Genomic DNA, 20556 nt, shown 5'->3' on the forward strand with positions numbered 1-20556 from the left:
GGTCCCCTGGATGGGTTCCAGGGACAGAAGAAGGACATGAGAGTGAAAATAGGTGAACTACAAAAAGAGTTGTAGTGTAATTAATAGTATGGTACCTGTGTTAATTTCTTAAGTTGATAAAGGTACTGTGGTTATAAAGGTTGTTAATAGTAGAAGTTGCTACCTCTCTACGCTGGCTTTACAACCCTTCTATAAATCTAAAAGTATTTAAAAATAAATAATAATAATAAAAAGAATCTCACAACCCTAGTCTGACTGCTACTCATGCTGAGTAGTTACTTTTTTGAAATCTAAAATGTGCCATTTCCATGAGCTACTGCCTAGTAGGTGGGCAGAGAAAGACCTGAGTTCCTGCTCCTGAAAGAAGCTGAATGTACGCGAGTCTGATCAGGGCGCTGTATTGAAAGTCCTCCTGAGACCTATAAACATGCCATGAAATGGCCTGATGATTTAGTGTTATGTAGTCAGAGCCTCTCCACGCAAGTTCTAACCAAACGTATATAAAAAAGGAAATGCTAAAGCCCAAACAACTAGTATATAGCATAAGTCTTTTAAGACTTGGTCCACTAATCATCAAAGGCATAGGAAATGGCGCTCTATTGTCATTTACAGATGGTATCTATATGAACATAAGAATAGGGATTTTATCCATTGTATCCCCTGGAAAACTAAGATATTTGATTCGATAGACAGAACTGGAATAACTTTATATAGCAAAAGCAAAATATTCAGTGAACAGTAACTTATTCAAAGGGGAAAATGTCACAATATAATTATAATTAGCATATTAGAGTTAACGCATAGCGCTAGTGATATAGAGCAGTGCCTCTCACACTTTTTGCTCTTAAGGACCCTTGATACTTTAGAAAATCATAGAGTACCCTACAAGAGCTTTGTTTATATGGATTATAGCTACTGATATTTACCATATTTGTAATTAAAATTGATAATTTAAAATATTTAATTCATTAAAAAAATAAACCCATTACATGTAACATTGTTAACATACAAATATTATTTCAATAAATATAACTATATTTTCCAAACAGAATTAGTGAGATGGGTGGAACTGAGTTACAATTATGCAAATCTTTTAAATGTCTGGCTGAATAGAAACAGCTGGATTCTCATATCTGCTTCTGCATTCAATTTGTTTTCTGATATGTTGTTTTGGTTGAAGCAACAGAAGAAAATATGGCCTCTAACAGATATGTAGTTGGAAAAGAAAAATGTATTTTAGTAGCATTTTCAGATAATTGTGGATATATATTTTTGTATAGTACAAAACTCAACAAGTGGTAGCTTCTAAAAGGTCAGTTGCACTGGGAAATCTGAAACCGTATCAATGAAATCTCTGCATTCTGTTACTTTAACTTCTATTGGTCATATTTTAGTGAATATTTTATCCATGCTGTGACTTTCTAAATTATGCATTGGCCATTTGGAAAACACCGATTTGATGAGTTATGCAGGTCTTTCAAATGTTGACACAGTTAACTATATAATATCAAAAAATCCCTTTTGCTTATATTGCCACCCATCTCACTTGAAAAGTGTTTGGGAAACTGTCAAGCTCACAGTGCCAAAAAGAGCCTCCTAAAGTTTCCCCAAACTCTAATTTTCTATTGAAAGCTTTATTATTGGTGGCAATTACTATGAGTTGTTTTTCTTGGGTGGTAGACTCACTTTTTGTTATTTTTGCGAAAATGAATGCCAGATATTCAGGTTCAAATAACCATATCTTTGTCAGTCATACTTTCAAGTGAAAACCACATTTCAGGAAACAAAACGAAACAAAATGCTAGTTCATCTTGCAACTCAAATAACTGCACCAAAGATTTTCCTCGAGACAGCCACAGTAATTAGGTCCACAGTGAAGATGGTTTGTGCAAACTTCCCATTTAGTCACATCGAATATTAAAAAGGACATTTACTCAAAAGGAGAGATTTAACACAATTAATAATTTCAACTTCTTCATCAAGGACATTATTAAGTAAAACTGGCTTTTAAAAATAATTACCATTGTAAAGTGGTAAAGAAAACTGCCTAGGAATACAGTTTAGTACCAGTGACCGCCTTGATTCATGCTAAGGAGCCGGCAGGTTTACTTACCATGCTTTTGCACCATTAGTACAAACATCAACACACTGCAAAAGGCCAAGAACATTTTCACATTATTATGCAAATGGTTTTGATCCCATGGGGTCTCTGGGGATCCCTAGGGTATATGAATCACACATTGAAAATTGCTAATATAGAGGACAATTATAAGGATGTCATGTCTTTGGAACCTAAGGAACTTATCTGAGAGGAACCCACAAATTTTAAGGTGAAACTTTTAACAACAGGTCACTCAATCCATAGAGTTGAGGAAAGGTTCACAAAGAATGATAAAATAAAAGAATATCAATATGTATGAGATAGTACTCTAGTTAACGGAGAAGAGATTAATTGTGAGGAAGATAGTGTAGTTCATGAATGCAGTGCAGACTTTAGAAGGCCAAGTTGAGGGCAGGGAATGGAGAAAAAGGTGGGCAGTGAGACGAGCCATGAACGAACGCCTCATTCACCTCTGACTCTGACTGCCCCACACCTCTGACCTGCTCATCTTGACAGGTAAGGGCATCTTACTTAAAGCTAGTCTAAAACTGAGAAATCCACTTGGACATAACCAGGCCCAATTCTCTTATTTTTAAAAAAATTCTCGACAGTGTTTTCTCTCAAAACAGTTGATTTATTCTCTTTCCTAATAAATCTGTCAGTTATCAACAAATTGAGTTACTGTGGAAGAATAAAAAAATCTTAGCTTTTGATGAACCATTTCAAACAGCATTTCGTAATTTTTTTTTTCAAAGGCCAGCTTCTGGACCACACAATAAAACTTCCAAATGAGGGGATGAGTGGATTCACACTGGTTTAAATTTTTAGATTTGATAAAACTAATGCAGTATATCTTGACAGCTATATTCAGTAGCTTAATGCTAAGCTTTTTATGCTGAATACAGAACAGAATGAATTTTCCACCAGTGTTTCGACTAGGAGGTTTTAAGATTCCTATTCACTGAAGACAGCAGTCTGAGACTGCTTGATAAAACAAGCATTGGCTATTTCATAACTGCCTCATAAAACGTCTCAGTATTTAAGAGAAAAGAGAAACTCAAAGCAAAGACATTTTGAATATATATATTTGAACCAAAACTTGGATGCTAAGTAAACATCGTTTAGTGTTCAGCCAGAAACACTTGCAGTTGTGGCATTTGTGACTTGAAATAACAAATGAAGATCTCCAAGTAAAAGATAAATGACATCATAAAAGTTTCTTATCAAAAGAAAAAACATTTTCTGATGGACTTTATGTAGAAAAAGGCTTTACACTAAAGCCCATTTAATACATTGTAAAAATACTGGAACCTTTAAATTGGAGTTTAGTTTGAGTACATCCTAGGCATATTATTTAGTTTTGCTACTACATTCTCTTTTTACGATTTACAGATTAATTTTGCCTATAGAAACATCTTTGTAGCTTAGTTTTGTTTGTAAACATGGCTACTGCAAGTTGTTGACTTTATGGTAAAATATCAAATTCTAGATGAACTGACAGCTAGGTAGTAATAAAATTGGAGAGCTTCCTCTTAAAAAAAAAAACAGATTAAAATTTAACATTGTACCCAAATATGATACAGTCATATTTTAAAATACACAAATCTATTTTTACATGGATTAGATCTAAATCTCCCAAAGGGCAAATACTCTCCTCTATGAATGATACTGAATAAGGAATGGGCAGCTCTGTTTGGTTTGTGCAGCCTAGCTAACCACAGCCCTGTTATAATTCAGTATGCAACTGAGCTAGCCTTCCACACTAGCAGAGGAAAAAAAAAAAAATCCCTCTTATTTTCTAAAGTTGCCCATCTCTATCCACTTCTGTCGAATTGCCACAATCTCCCAGATAAAACATTTGAGAGTATGTCAGCTTTAATTAATGTAACACGACCTGATCATTTCCACAGTTAAGAATAAAGAAGTTTGGATTCTTTAAATCCAAAGCTCAACCTGGAGATTATGCTAAGTGGCTTCATTCAGAGTCCACACTCCTCTGCTCATGTCAGAAGGACAGCATTTGTCCCCTCTAGTGATAAACAAATTATACATGAAATCAATTCCACTTCACAATCATTTTCTCTATTGGGTATTATCTTTCCTTCTCTGCTCCCTCCAGTTAAGCCCGCATCCTGTAACTTGCTAATGAGCTGGGGGCTTTCTGTTCCAGGTGGCACCCCCTGCCTCGAAGTCATGACATTTCCCATTTCGAATGCTGCTGGCATTTTTCGACAGCTCCTGCTAACTAGCCTTTTTGACCTACACTAAGAGGAACTCATCTGATCGAATCCTCTAACCTGCCAATCATTCCAGCAAATGATCTTCACAGTCACTCCCAAGGCGGGAATGGAAAAAAAAAAAGGAAACGCGAGTGAGAGAATGAGGGAGTAGGCAAGCGGCTTGCCTCTGCAGCTACCTAATGAGAATACTTTAAGTCTCTGAGGCAGCTGAAACACTGAAAAACTGGTGGGAAAATTAGGACACAACTGAATGCTTGGCTCTGTAATTACTGATTTCTTTCCATCCTGAGATCATTTTGAGAGCAACACCTCTGAGATGTGCCAGTTTCTAAAGAACACAAGAACAGCCTACCTGACGTAGAGAAAATAGATTTATTTCTCCTGCCACTATCAATATGCAATTCTCATAATCCCACTCTGTCAAACAGCATCCTTTGCAGAATTAATTATGTGCTATAAGCTTGTTAACTGTGCATTTGTAAACTAGGGGTGATTATCATGTTTGCTACACTGAAGAAAAGACCTCCTTTTTCCCCCCTTCAGGCATATTTTAAATGTTATCATCATTTAGGGAGGTTGATTTTTATACATTTACATAAAAAACTAACAGGTATGGTGGAACTTGGCTCAAGGAAGATTTAACACTGACAACATAGGAATAATGTGCGCATTCTTAATTAAGGGAGGGAAAATTCTTTTTTTCCTTCCAGATTTATTTTTGCTTGTGCACAGTTTATTCAGCAGGTTCTCAGGCCACGAAATAACGCAATTACTTTAAGAAGAAAGAGCTGGTACCGATCTTTGATAATGGGTCACAACTCTAGGTATCTTAATATAAAGTAGATTTGTTGACCAAGGAATGATGCAATATAATTAATCATTACACCATTGTATGTAATAATGTAAAATAAATACTGTACATGATTTAATTGCACATGATAATCACAGATCTTTCCTCATTTATAGTAATTAGGCCAATAGCCCCATTTACGGTGATTATTATATGCAATTGAGGGCATTTTACTAATTGCATTGAAAATGATAATCCAGAGCAATTAAAAATCCAAGAGCACTATACATACTGCAAACTACATTAAAAGAATGGTGATAATTTAAAGAGAAAAAATTCACCCAACTATGGAAGTTAACAGCATAGTACTTGATTCCATGCTTGGCATTCAGAGAGAGATTTATTATAAAATAAATTTCCATCAATTTCTCTAACTTTTGTATTGTTTTTAAGTAATCCTTTGACTAACCTACGATGTTATCCTAACGACTCCAGGACTGTTGCAAATTTATTCTATTTGGCTGTGTGCATGAACAGAGTGTATGTGTTCGTGTGTGTGTGTGTGTGCTGGTAAAGGAAATAGCTATCCTAAATTCCAAAAGAGAATTGGTAAATTATTCATCTGCACAACTGATTTGATGTTCTTAAAAGCTTTATTCATAGAAGCATCTCGGAGTATTGCAAACATTTTGTTAAATATACTTGTAATAATTTAGCTAAAATGTTTGACTTTGTTAGACTTGAAATACATTTGGGTTGTGATTTTCATTACATTTGCTGTCTGTCTAGAATTTTAATGTGCCTAAGGACCTGAATCCCTGGTTTTTGTCCCAGGGCCCCGGTGTCTACCCCTCCTTGATTCCACTCCTCATCTCTACCCAGACAAAGCTCCCATGTGAGGAATATCTCCGGAGGAGTGATGACTGTCCGTAGGACAATAGGAATAGTTTCAAGCTTCTTTTTGCCTTCCCTTCTCGACGTTGTCATTTAGACACTGTCCTCCATGCATTCAAATGTCATCCCAGACTATCAGCCTACTTCAACTCAAACAGCCTCCTTTTATGCTCAGACACTTCTTAGAGTATCTACAGACCACAAAGACTGTCTAGTGGGACTCAGCTGCTATCCTGGTATTAATAATACAATACAGTGCACTTTGGGCACAGACGATTCCCTCTGTATCCCAAATTCATAAGAATCAACATTAAATGAAAAGGAAAAATAGAGCACCTGACTGATTAGAACTACTTGTTATATGTGACTGCTAACTTCATAATAGTTTGGCTAAGCATTCTAATAATAGATATTTCGCTTACTAGCCACATCACATCCTATGCCCACTATTTATAAGAAAGCTTCACTAATATTATGCTGCTGGCTAAATAGTCCCTAAGAAATTAATTTGGGTATTAAAAAGACAGAAGATGGAAGTTGCAGTGCTATCCGTACACTTCCCATGACCCCCTACTCCCACCACCACTTTGAAAGCTTATCTGACCTGGAAACACTGAATCACAAAAATACAGCCAATTTTTGAGCATCCGTGGGCTGATGAACCAATTTGTGGAGCATCAAACGTTTCTTCTTTTTTAGCCATTTTGCTTTTAAAAACTCCCAATCAGAGAAGGGAAAAGAAAAAGCAAGGGCAAATAAAGCAAAAACAAAAACAAAAAACTGCATTTTTTTAATTGAAAAATATCACTCTGAATTCTTTTTAAGAAAAACACACTGAAATATTTACAGGTAATGGAGTGTCATGTGAGTCAAAACAATGGTTTAGGAAGATAACGTGCATGTGCACAGATTTGTGTGTGGCAGAGAGAATCACTGAATATGATAAAGCAAATGCAGAATATGATAAAATGACTGAATATGATAAAGTGTAAACATTTGGGGAAAGTATGTAAAGAGTATTAGGAATTCTTTGTACTACTGCAACTTTTCTAGAAATCTGAAATTATGTTAATATAAAAACATCAAATACTGTAAAAAGCACTCTAGATGAAGCATGATATATATAACTTTATGTTCATTCTGCTTTGTGACAACCCCAGGACATAATTAAGCAGATTATTTTAGATAGTAAAAGCGTTAGAGTTCTTTGCTAACCCATTTATGGGGTTGTTGGTGATGAAGCGGGTACAGATCACAGGTCAAAGAAAGGGTGAAGTAGAGAAGCAGAGAAGGGAAAGAGAAGAAAGAAGAGACAAACTTCCATAGTCTACTAATTTGAATTAGAGTTTAGAAGAGATAATAGCCTCTCCAGGGTAGAGAGGAATTTAAGGAAAGGGGGGAGGGGAAACTAAACAACATTCCAGCCTCTTCTCAACTCGGAGTTCGGGTTCGTAACATGTATTATGCATTTGTGGTTTGAAGCACTGTCAATTTCCGAGATAAGATGTTATTTTTTAATCTGCAGCAATGAAGGGGTAATGACAAAAAACAGGGATTCTTTTAGATGAAACCTTCGAGAAACACTGTTTGTTTCCCCCTCTGCCTGTTATTTCCAGAACTATTGTTGTCAACTACATGAGACAACAGAAAGAATAAAATTGTAGGTGTTTGATAGGAAGAAAAAATTGCAGGATCATGTAGAAAATAACAGTTCTTGCAGACAAAAATCAGAAGCCTTCCTGCTAGATCCAACACTTGAATTTATTACATTATGATAAGTACTAATTGATATTATCTACTTTTTGAGTCTATAGTTGAGAAAATGCAACATGGCTTAGAAAGAACTTTAGTCAAAAATGTTACACAATGAGGATGTTGTTACTCCATTAAAACTGGAGTGTCCCTCTGTATTGGTCTGATTTTTTTTCCTTGGTAGCGTACAGGCCATGCAAGGTACCTTCTGGCTATGCTGCTTGCTTCATAGAAGCTTCAGAGACTGCTAAACTCAGAGCCCTCTTCTGAGGGGTTCCTTAAGAAAAAGTTGGCCACCCAGTTCACAGCTCAGCTGACGGGATGGGAGCTCAAAGCCTGACCCAGGGTCGTCAACAGTCAACCAGCAGTTCCTAGAGGTGACTGACCTAACCGCCTTGTTCAATGTCTTACCCTTTACTTCGTAATGATGACTACACCAATCAGAGCTGATCGAGGAGGGTTTGAATCCGAGAAAAAAAAAGCTCAGCAGTAGTCTGCCCCAGAAAAAGAGAGACAAAGAGAAACGACAATAAGCAGGATTCATGAATAAGCGTAAATAAGTCAGCAGAAGCCATGAGAGGAAGAGAAGATGAAAGCAATGTTAGCTGATGCGAAGACAGAAAGTAAGCTGCCAGGATGTCACAACGTGGAGGAGGGCAACAGGTGGCTACCTTGTTAGACAACGCAACTCCACTCTTCCTTAAGAAAGAGGGAAGGGAGGACGAGGGATGGATTTTCCTGGTTTGTCTTTATCCAGTCCTGACTCAAACAGGTTGATCATTTTACTCCATAAATACATAATTCTTGAATATTTACTGAATATTTCATTATGTGTGGTTCAAAGGCTACCTGCATCAACATCCTTAGGGGAGCTTTAAAATGCAGATCCATGGACCCCAGGAACCTGGATTTTAAAAAGCTCCCCAGGGAGGCGTTTTGGCACCCCAGGATGTGAGAACCCCTGGCTCCTGAGTGTTCAGGTAGTGGCTCTGCCAGAGTCTTGAGCACCAAAGCAATGTGTCCTGTTTGGAGTTGGGTTTTTAAAAAACCTTAACCTTATTTAATTAAAATTCTTAAGTAATTTATGCATTCTACCCTGTTTATCTGGGTAAATACTACTTGTAGGAAATTATTGCTTGATGACTAAATCAAGTAGGTAAAGTCTAACACATTTTTTATTGTCATGTAATGCTTAAATAATGTTGATTAGCAAAGAGAATATGTGATAAGGCAAGGAGAAGGTAACCAAAATTTGTATACAATTAACTTCTTGCATTTGAGGAAGTAGTTCCGTAGTGTAGCGGTTAGCATGTCTGCTTTACACGCAGAAAGTCCTGGGTTCATGCCCCAGTGGAGCCACAGTCCATGGTCTACGGCTGTGCCACCCTGAACAAGCCTGATGTCTGATCTTGGAAGCTAAGCAGGGTAGGGTCTGGTTAGTATTTGGATGGGAGACCACCTAGGAAGACCAGGTGCTGTCGGCATAAATAATAATAAAAAAGCAAAGAAAAAAAACCTTCTTGCACTTGAACCAAATAAAATTTTTTCATGCACTAGACAGATAGCTGTATATTTATTACAAATTGAAGAGGGTCTGAATTCACCAGGCTGATTCACTGCAAAGAGATGTACCATGAGCACATATCATTTCAGAAAAAATTATAAAACATCTGTCTAAAAGATTAGACACCATTCTTATTTATTCCCTATATTCAGCAAAAAGAGAAGTAGACAGAATGACTATACTTTCTTGTCTGTTGAGAATAATATGTGGTGACAGAAAGAAATCTAACTGTAGGTGGTGAAGACACAATGCAATATGTATACGACTTGCTGTTGAACTATACACCTGAAACTTATTGGATTATGTTAATCAATGTCACCATAATACATAAAATAAATTAATTAAAAGAAAAGAATAACTGGAAAATTAAGCTTAATTTATAACCTTAAATTAGTTTGGTATCATTGTATGCAAATTTAAGTGCTACTACTAGACATGGTATTCAACATAGCTTCTAGACTTTTCCTTGGGGAAAACTTCTATGTACATTTAAGGCTCTTTCAGACGTTTAAGAGCGTCTTACCCTTCAACGCTGATCAAAAAAATGGGGACAGTCTATGTAATCTTTAGTCTTTTAACATCTTTAGAGATAACAAAATGTAGGAAGCACAGTATTATGATCATCTAATGACACCTATTCCATTTTTAACTTTGGTGCGTGTGGTCTTCTTTGCATTTAATTTGGTCAGAGGACTCAGAAAACAAAATTGCTTTCTGCTGCAAAGAAAAATAGTCCTCATTAGCTTTTCCACTAAGGCCAGTTTATGCAAATCCAGTACTATTAACTAAATAATGAAGTGACCTAGTATGCAAGTAAAGAAACAATTTGGCATTGAGGGATGGGAGAAAAATTAGGACCTGAAATATTTTTGTCTACTCAGACCTCGATCATTTTAAAAAGAGAAGTGATATAATGCATTTTCCATATTTCCTTCGGTGTATCTCTTCAGAGAAATGGTTGAAATGCTAGCCTTAGCCTAGTCTTAGCTTATTTGGGCCTTCAGTCTTTCTTCTTCTCCTCCCCATTTTTTCTGGGCTTTACAAAGAACTGAGACATTTGAGGAAATTTTAAGATGCCACATCTTGCTCTAAACAATTCATCGATAACATCAAAATCTAGGGAATTCCAGTTTTTCTCTATGAATGCCCTTACTTACGTAGACTTTTTGCTCTATAATGTCTATAATTTGTATTCAACTATTGGTCAGAATAAGTTCCATTGCACAGGATATATTAGGACAATATATAGGCTACATTATTTGATCTCTAAGATGGTCCCATTTGATTAGAATTTAAAACCCACAAAGGTGAGAAATTAAAATAATTTTTTTCTGTTGACAGAAAATTCTTAGAAAACAGCCTCCCTGAAGCTTTTCTGAGAAAAGAAAAATTTAGATGTTTCATCAATATAATGTTGAATCAAGCTGAAGTATTTGGATTTGGAAGAAAACAACAAAAACAATAACGATATTAAAGCTTTAAAAGTTGATGTGAAAACGACAAAAAAAAATACATAGAGAAAATATTTGTATTATTACCAAATAATTCTATAGGAAGAGCTTCCACAGTGCAGATATAACCTTAAATTAGTTTAAAAAAATATGCTGCAAAGAAAATACAGTTTTTCAAAGGCTTTCAAATACTGATGATTGCAGTTCTGAGCACCTTTTAAAAATCTATTTTCAATTAATTTTTGAGACTTTATAGACAATGTTTCTGTTCTGTCAGCTTGATTTGATTTTACAAGGAGAAGCTAACCTGAAACCCGTTCTAACAGCTTCGACTGGCCAGGCTCAGGTCAGAGAGAGCTCAAAAGAGCAGAGAAGAAAGGATACAGCCCTGCAATTAAAATTCAGACTTACTTGTGTGCATGTGTATATGAGGGAGAAGGCACAAATGAAGTCTACTTTTTGTTTGGTTCTACTGAATTGGCTACGTGATTTATAAAGCCAGGGGCCCTCATTATGGTAATGCAGGTTAAATACTTGAAAAAGCATATGCCTGCAACCCTCATGAATTAAAACCCTTCTCAGAACCAGGAGGTAACTGGTCAAAACCTCAGCCCCATTTTTTGTCTGAACAACTGAAATTCAGAATGGAAGTACAAATGCTACCGAGGGAGTAAAGTTGTGCTTCTAGGTAACTTTTTATCCAACAGGGAGATATAACCCGAAGAATGAAGACTCTTAGGGACAAAGTGGAGAGTTCACTAGTAACACTTCCTGACTGGCATTTGCACACGATCTTTAATCTGGGAATCTTTTACCACCAATCATTCATAAATCACCACCATACTCCTGAGAAGCCAAAACTGGCCCCCACACTAAGTGCATGTAAAAGTTAAGTCCAGACATAGCTCAAGGTATTGACAAGTCACCCACAAGACAAGGTGGACAGATTAATTTGCTCTCTTTGCCATGCTGCCAATTCAGCCTGTTAATATATTTTAAATTAAGAGAGAGGAGAAGAAAGAGGAGTTCTTCCAATGCTGTATACATCCTCCGATTCACTTGGACAAACCAAAAAAAAAAGCCTTCCCTGAAAAAATGTTTGTTCTCTCTTTGCTTCAGAGAGTTATATTACATTGAATGAGAACATATACACAGGGGCATAAAATTCCAACAAACCTATACATTTCCATCTGGCAATAAAAAGAGACACGCCTTTTCAGAAGTAGCCGTCCTGTGCTTATTTCTGTCAAGCACATGTGATGGGTGGGTCGGGCTGACATGCCCAGACATAACCTTGTTTGGATTATGTTTCCTATCTGTAGAATAGCAGAGGTCAAAGTATCGAATAGGAAAAAAAGCAAAACTTCACCATGATAAGGTCTGTACTAGGGGCCTGGCAGGAATCAGAAATGGGTGAAGTGGCCCACATGGCAGCTGAGCAAACCCAGGGAGCCATGTCCTTTCCAAGGGAGGCAGCCACCATTCAGGCAGACACACGAACTTCTGGCAGGAATGTGAACACAATCTCTCTAGAGCTGCTGATTTTTCCAGAAAAGCCAGAAATCTTTGTGTAAAATCTCCACATTTTAAAATGAAAGCAAATAATTTAAAAAATTGTGCAGGCCAAATAAAGCATGTCTGTGGCTTAGATATAGCCCAAGATTAACTTTTTACTCACCTCAATGAAGATTATATGAATAGTTAAAATGTTTTGCTTCTGACTAAAATGGTTTGCTTTTGACTACATAAATGAAATACAACTTTGGTTAGAATCCAGTAGTGCCTGAAAATATGGAAATGACTGACTGTATTCTGCCTCAGTAGAATCTGTGATAAATGTCATAATGAACACAAGAGACTCATAAGATACTCAGAAAAAATAAATTTGAAATATTTCATTTAAAAGATCTATTTGATATCTATTCAATATTACTTTGCAAGTAAAGTAGATCACCTTACCTGTGCTCTCTTGAGAATGTTGTACTCATCAGTGCTTGCTATTTGATAGACTTTTGCCATAACTATTGTTTTTCCCAAAGGCCCGCATGCTTTCTCCAGATTCTGGCTGCAATCGTACATTTGGGACGGTAAAAATAGAAGACACTGTGGACATAATGAAAAGTTATCATTTATGTATTTATAGATGTATTTATAATCTTTTCTTTTTAAAGATGGATACTGAGATGCAATTTTAGATGTCTAGCACATGGAACATTATGGTATGTGCTGGTCTTTGGAATGTCACGTGGTCATAGCCACACACACATTTACACATATTTGCACACACATATGACAGGATAGTCTGCCTTCTCCTCAGAACCACAGCTCGGTTGATGAAAACATATTTTGCCGTTTCTTTGTGCCATTCTCTCATTCACTGAAGAGATATTTACTGAGCCCCACTCTGTTCTAGGATTTTGGCATCCTGCAGTGTATAAATCAGAACAAAAAGAAATTTTGTTTTTGTAGATTCCGTTTGGGGGAAACAGATGAAAACAAACAAATCTATCAATTAGTAGTAAGCGTTATGATGAAAAAGAAATCAGAGAAGAGAAACTGGAAGTCCTAGGGTGGAAAGAGGTCAGTGGAGGCTTCCCTGATGAGGTTCATTTGAACGGAGACCCAAAGAATGAGAGGGCAAGCCATATCTGTATCTAGAGGAAGAGGAAGTGGAAATATAGAAAGAGCAAACAAACAGCAAAAGTTGACTCTCAGGAGGCAAGAAGAGAAGCAGGCAGAGCAGTTAAGAGGCTACTGCAAAAACACAGGTGAAAGAAGACGGTGAGTGACTTGGAGCACAGTGAGAGCAGCAGAGAAGTGAGAAGAAACGCGATTCTGGATATATTTTGAAGGTAACACCAATGGGGTCTGTGGAAGAACTGGGTATGGGTGGGACAAAAAGAGTCAAAGATAACTTCCATCGACTGGAAGAATGACATCGCCATGTATGGACAAGAGGAAGACTACAGAAACAGCAAGTCTGGGGGGGAAAAGATAAGGAGCTCAATTTTGGCAATATTAACTTTGAGATACCTATGAGATGGCCAAAGGGAGATGCTGAGTAGTCAGGTGGATATGCGATCTGGAGTTAGGAAAGATGGGACTAGAGATAAACGTTTGGAAGCTGTCAATGTATAAAACTCGTTTACATACAAGATTGGATGATACCATCTAGGCTCTAAGGAATGAATGTAGATATAAAGATTTAGGATTAAGCCCGAGGGCATTCTAACAGTGAGAGGAGTGGCAGGTTAGGAGAAATCCAGGAAGGAGTCTGAAAGGTAGAGGCAAAAGGAAAACCATGGGAAAGTCTTGTTCTGGAATTCAAGTGAGTAAATGTTCCTGAGAGGAGGCGGTGGTCGATGGTGTCAAATTCCGCTGATCGATCAAATGAGGGCTGGGAAAAGACCTGGAAAACAGTAGTTTTGGAGTCTTGGGTGTAAAACTCTGGTTCAAAAGGATTCATGAGATAATGGAAGTCTAGAAATTGGAGGCGGCAAATTAAATAGATTTGAAACGGGTGTGCTTGTTTTATTTTTAAAAAGATGGCATGGGGCTACATTAATGGTACAATGTTGTTTTAGGATAATACAGAAGGCATATTTTGGAACATGTAGGAAAACTTGCAGACACTATAGCTGGAATGGTCCTCGAAGATCACCGCATCTCTAAATGAGAAACTGGAAGCGCACAGAGCACCAGGCACTTCTCCAAAGTTGCCCAGCTAGTTAACAGCGGAACCGAAGCTAGAATCCAGGTGGTTTGATTCCCAGTTCAGTGCTCTTCGCACTGCACCAATTTGTTGGCCTTCTTTTACTGCAGATCTGAGTTTTGTGAATTAGCAAATGAATGTAATAAAATCAAGGACTCTGCGCTATGAAGTGTATTTTGTTCATTTACTTTGACAAGGGTAGTTCGGCTTCAATAATTTATGTAACTTGATAGTATACACAGGAGAATGCCCTGTGGTGTATTTGAAAAAAGTAATGAATTTCTTCTAAATCAGCCTTCCGTTTACTTCCCTGCAATTAAATCTTTGTGAAGAAGTGGGGCAAGGCTGCTGGGGTTTCAGGGCAGAGGGAGAATGACAGGGTACCACTAGAATTAGCCAGCTTTAACTGCCAGATCCCCAGGTAACTGTATCATTATTCTTGTTTGAAAATTTAAAATTCCTGCCTCACTGGCACACAAATATATTGCTTCTAAATTTTGGTGTTATGTAAATTGATGAGATTTTAAGGAACAGAACAATAAAGAAAGATATTATGTTGTTATATGTTCTTTCAAAGCCAATAAGTCTGGCATGAGTATACAACTTCATTTTTATATAATCCATGAAATGACTGCGGTGCTCTATACAGCCAAGACTCTGACGACGCTTGACACTCTTCTCACAGGGTCCGATATATTCTAGTAGCCGAGAAGGCTCAAGTCCACTTTGAACTTATTTTCGTTCCACTCTTCTTCCTTTAACCCAGTTTTGTTTTCTGCTTGCAATTTTTTTTTCTTTTTGTGGACATTCTTTAGAAAAAGCAACGAGTTATCTTAAAGAATGTGAGTGCTATGGACTGAATTGTGTCCCTCCCAAATTTTATATGTTGAAGCCTTAAACCCCCATTGTGATGGTATTTTGGGATAGGGTTTGGGGTAGTAGTGATTAGCGTTAGATGAGGTCATGAGGGTGGGGCTTTCATGATGAGAATAGTGGCTTTATAGGAAGAAGAAGAGAGAAAGAGATCTAAATGACTGTCCCTCTGCCGTGTGAGGACACAGTGAAGTGGCTGTCTGCCAAGCCAGGAAAAGACTCTTACCAGGGCCCAACTTGTTAGCAGTTTGATCTTGGACTTCCCCACCTCCGCAAGTATGAGAAATAAATGTTTGTTGTTTAAGCCCAATAGTCTATGGTATTTTGTTATGGCAATCTGAGCAGACTAATGCAGTGAGGTTCCTGGAACTGATGAATCTAAACCATGATTTGGTTGCTAAGACAATCCATTTACTGGTTCTGCAACACTTCTTCCCAGGTAGACTTGCTACCAAATCACTTTGAAAAAGAAGTACACGAGGGTATTGTCAACATTACAGCCATTTACCAGGTGAACTTTTACAACACTTCATACTAATGTAAAATTGCATTTTAAGAATTTCTAAAAACAGTTTGCAGAATTTTAACCTAGATAAGAGTCACCAAAACTAGTCATGTTGCCTAAAAGAACTAGTTTCCAAAAAGTCTCCAAAATCTCAGAATTCTTTGTTTTGTAAACATGTTTACCAAGACTACCACGTTGTTCTAAGTGGAAATGACTGTAGTATTTAATACCGGAATTGTCCTTTCTTGTGACTGGATTTATGTTTCATAATGATTATCTACTAGACACAGAAATAGCATTTCTGTAACTCAAAATTGTTACCAGAGGCATTTAGTAGAATCTTGCTTTAAAAATATAATGATTTTTCATCTTTATTCTCCCCCCTTCAAAAGGTTTCACTGCTCCTGATGTTTAACGTTATGCAAAGACGTGTTTCTGCCAATGAATATCGCCTTATGGTTACGCTTCTGCAAATAGCCTGCTGTGAGCTGATAAAGGGATTAATGCAGCCAAAATTCTTAATCTGTGAAATTACAAATTAAATTCTCATATTAAAAATACCACCCTGAGGTATTTTTTGTGGTTTTAATTCCCCTCTGGTGTTCTGCATACATTGTGCTTGTTAATGATGGGGACAAGGCTGTCTCCGATGGCAGCCTGCTGCCGAGTGATAATGTGTAGGCATTTACTTACTGATAGAAACTGGATTTAACCACTGGCTGATAAACTAAGTGGCAAGTGGGTAATAAGTCCATATTAACAGAAAAGTACTACTACAGAATTCAGGATTCACAGACCATCAAAATCCTGGCTTAAATGCAATCGTGGAGTCAGATGGGATTGAGATGTCACTAAGGAGGAGTGATATCGAGTTACAAGTTATAAATGGGAAAACAAATCATATGTTTGAGTTTGATGAGCCATAAACTAATGAGCCCTTTTTTTTTTTTTTTTTTTTTTTAGTACAGGAAGATATGTCTCCAATTCATTATTTTTCCATAGGGATTTCACCTTTGTTATTTTTTTAATGTGGACAGGTGTTTTAACAGGCAGTGGCTAGAATTTTAGAAAGGAAGTAGGGCAGAATATGAAATAAATATGGGCTGATAATATATGAAACGTTAAAGAAGATTTACTAAACATAGGAGAAGTAGTGGATTAATATATCTATGGTTACTTTAGGGTAAAAAAAAGTAATTAAAATTAAATGTGGGATTATCAAAAAAAGATTTAGGGTAGGAATACCCAAGAGGCATTGTTACTTAGGACTTAATTCCAAAATAAAGGGAATTGTTGTCAAGGAGAATCCAATACTACAATGGGAGGAAAAGTCTAAAGTCCAAGAGATTAAAGAAATAATGTGATATATGTACCTGGTAAGTGATGTATCCCCAAGGATTAATAAGAATATTATAAATGCCTATGTATATAGGCAGTACTTTGATTTTTAAGGCAATTCGAATGAAATTGAGAAGTATCTCTAATTGGCATATGGAAAGAACGTACTGCCATTGGAAAAAAATGCTCTTACTGCAATAGTGTTTTGCAAAATTTCACAAGAATTCTGTTTCACACTTTGGAAGAAAGATGAGAACATCCCGGCCATAAATCCTCCCCCAAATATTTAAAATGTAATTGAAAGAGGCTGTGTAAATATGAACACTTTTGTAAAAGCAAAACAAGGAATGTGTTTTGTTTTAAAAGATCCAGAGAAGATCTGTCTGAATGAATATCAAGAGCATTTGTAGTTAAAACGAATTACATGTCTTCAGTTCTCACATGTCAATTCAGTGCACTAACCAATTGCCAACTCTGTTCGTCAGCTCACTGCATAGCAGCACTTTTTAAGGTTATTGTTACAATCAAGATGGTCGCTGAGAATCAAACAGGAATGAATCATTTCTTCTCTGTACTGCAGCCAGTTAAACAGTACTGTATGCATAAATATGTAAATCATATTTTCCTTTTCCTTTATGACTGCTCAGATCATTTTTGCGGGACACACACATAATCAAATACAAAGACATGCAGCTGCAGACTGCAGAGCAGAGATAGCAAAAAAGGAATCCATTTTCTTCCTGTGTCTGGTAAGCTAGCAATCGAATGGCAGGATTCCACTAAATATATACACACACAATCCCTTTCTCTCGTGTTCTAGTTCTCTCTCTCTCCCCCTCTCTCCCTCCACACACACACACACACACACACACATTGCATATACAAACATAATCTTACACATGTACATGTAAACATATTAATCTCTTTACATGTATGTTACACAAAGATGCTAAAATGATGTCCCTGCTTTGACTGGATGTTGTGGATTTGTCCTACTCACTATCGGTCAGTTCCCATAGCCGTGGAGGCAGGTCACTAAAATACTCGTGGCTCAAGGCAGCCTGTGCCGATAGTCTGTTCTTTGGGGAACATTGTAGGAGCTTGGAGGCCAGATCCTCTGCATGATTCACGTAGCTGAGCCTGAAAACATAAGCACAAAATAGAGAAATCAGAACAAACATGAAAAGTCACTAAATAAGACATAAGGCTTGCCTAACCTTTCTGGTCTTATTTATTCCTGGCCAAGAAAACAAGTTAAATTACCTGCTGAAAATAAACAGAAGCTGAATTCACCTCGGTTCTTAGAGTATCTGTTGCTCTGAATTGGCTTTTATTCTTTAATCTTAGTCTCATTGATTTAAACTATCCCTGCTATAAGCAAAGGGTTGATATTTTCAGGTTTGAACTAGGTCCAGAGGTAGAAAATTTCAGACAATAATTTATCAAATAATTGCCAGAATTTGTTCATAAGATCTATGTACTGCATATACATCTGGAAACACTTATAGGAAAATTAATACAAAATACCTAGGAGAATTAAAACTACTATTAAATTCTCTAGTTATTAAAGTTACTTTTTCTCTAAGAATTCACATTTTCTTACATTGATTGAATCTAAAATTGTTGGAATAAGTACACTGTCAAATGTCAACAATCAGAATATTAACATGCAGGTTAACAAAGGGATATGCTTAAACCATAACGGGGCTGAATCAATTCAAGATGACCTTTAGAACAACAGTAGATAGAAAATATGTGTCTCTGGATTACCAAAAAGGCAGGGAAGTAAAGTCTTCCATGTGGTACAACTCTCAAATGGGTAGCAGACCACACAGTCCAGCTCAGCCTTGCTTTTCATGGACTCTCTATTCCACTGCTCAGTGCAAATAAGCCCGGAGAATTAACATAATAATAAAAGTATTCCTAATAATGGCTACCATTAATGGATAGTTGAATATGTGTCAAGCACTTTCCTACTTAGCTTTTGCACTCTCTCATTTATTATAGTCCAATAAGGCAATCCTGTTCCCATCTAATAGCAGTGGAAGCTAAGTGGGAGTCAGAGAAGGTAGTAGATTGCTTAATTAGCAGGTCAAAAAAGGATTCAAACCCATCCAAAATTAACTCTAAAATGGCTTGGGGGATGTAAAGTACAGCATAGGGAATATAGTCAATAACATTATAATAACTATGTAGGGTGCCAGGTAGGTACCAGACTTATTAAGAGGATCACTTCATAATTACATGAATGTCTAATCACTATGTATAGTTGTATACCTGCAACCAATTTAATATTAAATATCAACTATAATTGAGAAATAAAAAAAATTTTAAATAAATAAACAAAATGGTTTGCATTTACGATGCTCTCAGATTGTTTCTAAAGGCTTTACCCACAGATTCCTGAGTTTCTGCAACAAGGTGAAGTAAATGCAGCGATTCTTAAGAGCAGCCAAAAGACTGTGAAGAAAATGGTACCTACCAGTGGGTATTTGTTCAAAAGCCTTGAAGCAGTAAACACACAGGCAATACACATCTTTCATCAATGACCAACAACTCCCCAACTCCCCTTCTCAAGCAGCCCTTTAGTATTGATTTAAAATTGTTATTGGGGTGGGGAGGATTTGGAGTGAGGAAAAGGAAAGGAGGTAAAGGATTTGGGTAGAGGAAGAAAAAGAAAAAAGAGCTAGGAAAAATATTACTCCAAAGGTCCAATCTAAGAGACCTTCTCTCTATATCCACATGTGAAGGTCTCACAGATAGGTTCAGTGTCTGGCTGCTGCAATGGCTGTTTTTTGTTTGGTGGTTGTTTTTTAAACTGATCAGTGGATTGGTTTTAAATGTCTCCATCTGGCAAAGAGAAATCTGTCTGCAGGAAAAGGAGGCATTCTCCAAGTTCTCTATCATTTTTTCCCCTTTTATTTAAGAGGGGCCAGGGCCATCCAAATTATTCCTTCTTCCTAAGACACTCTCACTATTATAAACTCTCATTAACATTTTTAAACTATCAAATGCAAAGTTTGAGGTAGATAGACTTTATGGTGAAAAACTGCCATTGTATAAGAATAAAATTTAGTCCACTTACATTTGTGATTACTGATATATTTAGAATTACTGCTACCATCTTAATCTTGCATTCTATTTTGATCTGCTTTACAACTTTTTTTTTTTTTTTTTGCTTTTTATGCCTTCTTTTGGATTGAGCTTTAAATTCAACATTTCCATCTTCTGTTTTAGAAGTTATATATTCTATTTCCACATGTTTAGTGATTACTTTTTTCTTTCTTTTCTTCTTCTTCAAGCCATAAGTGCACCGTATGAGAATGTTAGAATGGT

The 20556-nt window shown here is 36.7% G+C and overlaps 1 protein-coding gene across 1 annotated transcript in view; it reads right to left on the reverse strand.

Annotated features, from left to right (window-relative positions):
- CDK14 (cyclin dependent kinase 14) overlaps nucleotides 1–20556 on the reverse strand; it is a 503580-nt gene that overhangs the window by 66999 nt on the left and 416025 nt on the right. Inside the window, exons 13-14 of the mRNA XM_039878136.1 lie at nucleotides 18221–18360; nucleotides 12752–12895 (exon numbers count right to left, since the gene is read on the reverse strand). Of these exons, the coding sequence (XP_039734070.1) occupies nucleotides 12780–12895; nucleotides 18221–18360 (256 nt within the window). The 3' untranslated portion in view covers nucleotides 12752–12779. The remainder of the gene's footprint in view (nucleotides 1–12751; nucleotides 12896–18220; nucleotides 18361–20556) is intronic.

This window comes from Pteropus medius, unplaced genomic scaffold (genome assembly GCF_902729225.1).
Source record: "Pteropus medius unplaced genomic scaffold, Ma_sr-lr_union100, whole genome shotgun sequence".
Lineage (NCBI taxonomy): Eukaryota > Metazoa > Chordata > Mammalia > Chiroptera > Pteropodidae > Pteropus > Pteropus medius.